General features: G+C 36.5%; 1 protein-coding gene across 1 annotated transcript; it reads left to right on the top strand.

The window, feature by feature from the left end:
- Window positions 1–229: 229 nt before the first annotated feature.
- On the top strand, window positions 230–3,209 carry LOC125357652 (septin-7-like). The gene is given in 3 exon segments (XM_048354601.1): window positions 230–234; window positions 1,411–1,829; window positions 1,832–3,209. Coding segments are annotated over 2 exon segments (1,248 nt in total). The 5' UTR covers window positions 230–234; window positions 1,411–1,456; the 3' UTR covers window positions 2,707–3,209.
- Window positions 3,210–3,619: the final 410 nt, after the last annotated feature.

Here is a 3,619-nt window from a genome sequence, read left to right as displayed (position 1 = left end):
CTCTATTTCAAGCTTTCTAGTGGTTAATTGGAGATAAAAGTCTCACAGACTTTCCTGCTTAAAACCTTGATCCCCAGATCTCAGCCTCCTTAATAACTAGGATTACATGCATGAGCCACCAATGTCTAGTTCTATTTTTTATGATGATTTATCCAACAAAAAATCCAATTAATTATTCTTTTAATTCATTTTATTGTAAAAGTGATGTATAGCTGGTATAGTTATGTAGGTCAGGTAATGAATACATTTCTTTTTGAACAGTGTCATCATTTCCCTCCTTCTCTTCCAGGTTTTGCCCTCCCAACCATCTCCCCCACAAGTTGTATAGTTCATTTCAACATAGTGTCTAGTGAATATCACTATATTATTTTTCTATACCTATATTAAGAATGTTTATCATCATCTTAATCAAAATGTTTATCCAAGTATTGTCAGTTGTGAAATGAAAGGCATCTATAACAGTTTTGTTTACTGTTATGTGTTCTACTTTAATGCCACCTATTGCATTTATTTGCCATATTGCTCAGCTCAACTCTTTTTGTTTTTTTTAAATGGAAGGCTATCTATGCCTTCTGTGTCATTTCTGACCTAGAGTTCTTTGTAGATGTTTTCACAATTGAGTTATATTAATATTCCCTTATGATAACATTCCCAGGTTATGAATCAAGCAATAATCTATAGGGAGCATGACTAATTTTTGAATTTTCAGTGAGTTGTCCCTGACTTTTTCAAGCTCAAGGCTAATGCTCTCTCACTTGAGCCACAGCTCCACTTTCAGCTTTTTGGTACTTAATTAGACATAAGAATCTCAGGGACTTTCCTACTTAGGCTGGCTTTAAATCACAATCCACAGATCTCAGCCTCCTAAGTACCTAGGATTACAGTTGTAGGCCATCAGTTCCCTGTTTGAGTGTTCTTATGATCTTAAAATTTTCAACTAGAACAAAAGGAATAGAAGAAACTACTTTCCAGAGAGAGAAACTACGAGGTACCTAAGCTTCTTATCTTTTTAAATTAATTAATCTATATCAAGATGCTTGAAATTGTAAAAGTTCCTATCACTGTCAATAAAGATGAAAGATGGCATTGATCAAGAAGCACCGTATTCCTAAACTGACATCTTCAAAGAAATTCTTTTGTACATCTACTTACTTTCTAAAAAGAATGATTATATTTGTTTCAGTTTTTACATTGAACATCTTTTCTATGATATTAGCATTAGTTGAGGCTTCAGACTCATTTTTGCTACTGTACCATATCTCACTGTGTAATACTCAACTACTGATCTATCTAACATTTGGGTTTCTCTAGCTTGGAGACACTACTGAAAATCCTGCAATAAACATACACACTTCCTTCTGTGTATATAAGATGGAACCTAAGTAGTGTTAGAAATTAGTGAACCCAGAGTGCGAGATCCACTGCTGCCGAGGAGAGGAGCGTCAACAGCGGCACCATGGTAGCTCAACAGAAGAACCTTGAAGGCTATGTGGGATTTGCCAATCTCCCAAATCAAGTATACAGAAAATCAGTGAAAAGATGGTTTGAATTCACATTTATGGTAGTAGGTGAATCTGGACTGGGAAAGTCAACATTAATCAACTCATTATTTCTCACAGATTTGTATTCTCCAGAGTACCCAGGGCCTTCCATAGGAATAAAAAAGACTGTACAGGTGGAACAATCCAAAGTTTTAATCAGAGAAGGTGGTGTTCAGTTGCTGCTCACCATAGTTGGTACTCCAGGCGATGCAGTGGATAATAGTAATTTCTGGCAGCCTGTTATCGACTACATCGATAGTAAATTTGAGGATTACCTAAATTCAGAATCCTGGTGAACAGGCGGCAGTTGCCTGATAACAGAGTGCAGTGCTGTTTATTCTTCATCGCTACCTCAGGACACGGACTTAAACCATTGGATATTGAGTTTATGAAACGTTTGCATGAAAAAGTGAATATCATCCCACTAATAGCGAAAGCAGACACGCTCACACCAGAGGAATGTCAGCAGTTTAAAAAACAGATAATGAAAGAAATCCAAGAACATAAAATTAAAATATATGAATTTCTAGAAACAGATGATGAAGAAGAAAATAAGCTGGTTAAAAAGATTAAGGACCGTTTACCTCTCGCTGTAGTAGGTAGTAACACGATTATTGAAGTAAATGGCAAGAGGGTCAGAGGAAGGCAATATCCTTGGGGTGTAGCTGAAGTTGAAAATGGTGAACATTGTGATTTTACAATTCTAAGGAATATGTTGATAAGAACACACATGCAAGACTTAAAAGATGTCACTAATAACGTACGCTATGAGACCTACCGAAGCAGAAAGCTGGCGGCTGTGACTTACAATGGAGTGGATAACAACAAGAGTAAAGGACAGCTTACCAAAAGCCCGCTGGCACAAATGGAGGAGGAAAGAAGGGAGCATGTAGCCAAGATGAAGAAAATGGAGATGGAGATGGAGCTGGTGTTTGAGATGAAGGTCAAGGAGAAGGTCGAGAAACTGAAGGACTCTGAGGCTGAGCTCCAGCGGCGCCATGAGCAGATGAAAAAGAATTTGGAAGCCCAGCACAAAGAATTAGAGGAAAAACGGCATCAGTTTGAGGAGGAGAAAGCCAACTGGGAAGCTCAGCAATGCATCTTAGAACAACAGAACTCTTCACGAACCTTGGAAAAGAACAAGAAGAAAGGGAAGATCTTTTAAACTCTCCATTGACCACCAGTTACGTATTAGTTGCCAATATGCCAGCTTGGACATCAGTGTTTGTTGGATGCGTTTGACCAATTTGCACCAATTTTATCCATAATGATGGATTTAACAGCATGACAAATACTCGTTTTTTTGTTGTTGTTCTCAATGGAGATTAAGATGCCTTGAATTGTCTAGGGTGTTCTGTACTTAGAAAGTAACAGCTCTAAGTACCTTTCTACATTTTCTTTATTATTATTATTATTATTATTATTATTATTAAACAGATGTCTTCAGTTTAATGCAAGAGAACATTTTACTGTTGTACAATCATGTTCTGGAGGTTTGATTGTTTACAGGCTATTCCAAAATAAAGGACTCTGGAAGGTTTTCATTGAGGATAAATTGCCATACTATGATGCAGACTATGCTTCTCTATGATAATTATAATACAGAGGTTCCATTCAGTGTAGCCTATACAATAATGTAATTTAGTCTAACACAGTTGACCCTATTTTTGACACTGCCATTGTCTGAAAATACACATGGCAAAAAGAACATATATGCTTACAGTGTACCTAGAGCTTTTTATAACAACCTTTGTTTGTTTTGGATTCTTTACATATATATTATTCTCATTTAGTACCCTCTTTAGCCAGAATCTCATTACTGCTTCATTTTTGTAATACCATTTAATTTAGATATTTTCCATATATTGACTCTGCTAAAATAGAATATAGCATCTTTCATGTGGTAGGAACCAACAAGGAAACTTTCCTTTAACTCCCTTTTTACACTTTATGGTAAGGGAGGAAATGCATTTATAGGTCATCTCTAGGCAAATTGTGGAGCTAACGACAAGCCTGCTTCTACCTATATGCAGTCTCTTATTTTACTAGAAATGGGAATCATGGCCTCTTGAGAGAGA

This window comes from Perognathus longimembris, chromosome 9, assembly GCF_023159225.1.
Source record: "Perognathus longimembris pacificus isolate PPM17 chromosome 9, ASM2315922v1, whole genome shotgun sequence".
In the NCBI taxonomy this organism is placed as follows: domain Eukaryota; kingdom Metazoa; phylum Chordata; class Mammalia; order Rodentia; family Heteromyidae; genus Perognathus; species Perognathus longimembris.
Note: the sequence above shows the minus strand (reverse complement) of the source record. Positions and strands in the feature narration are given on the sequence as shown.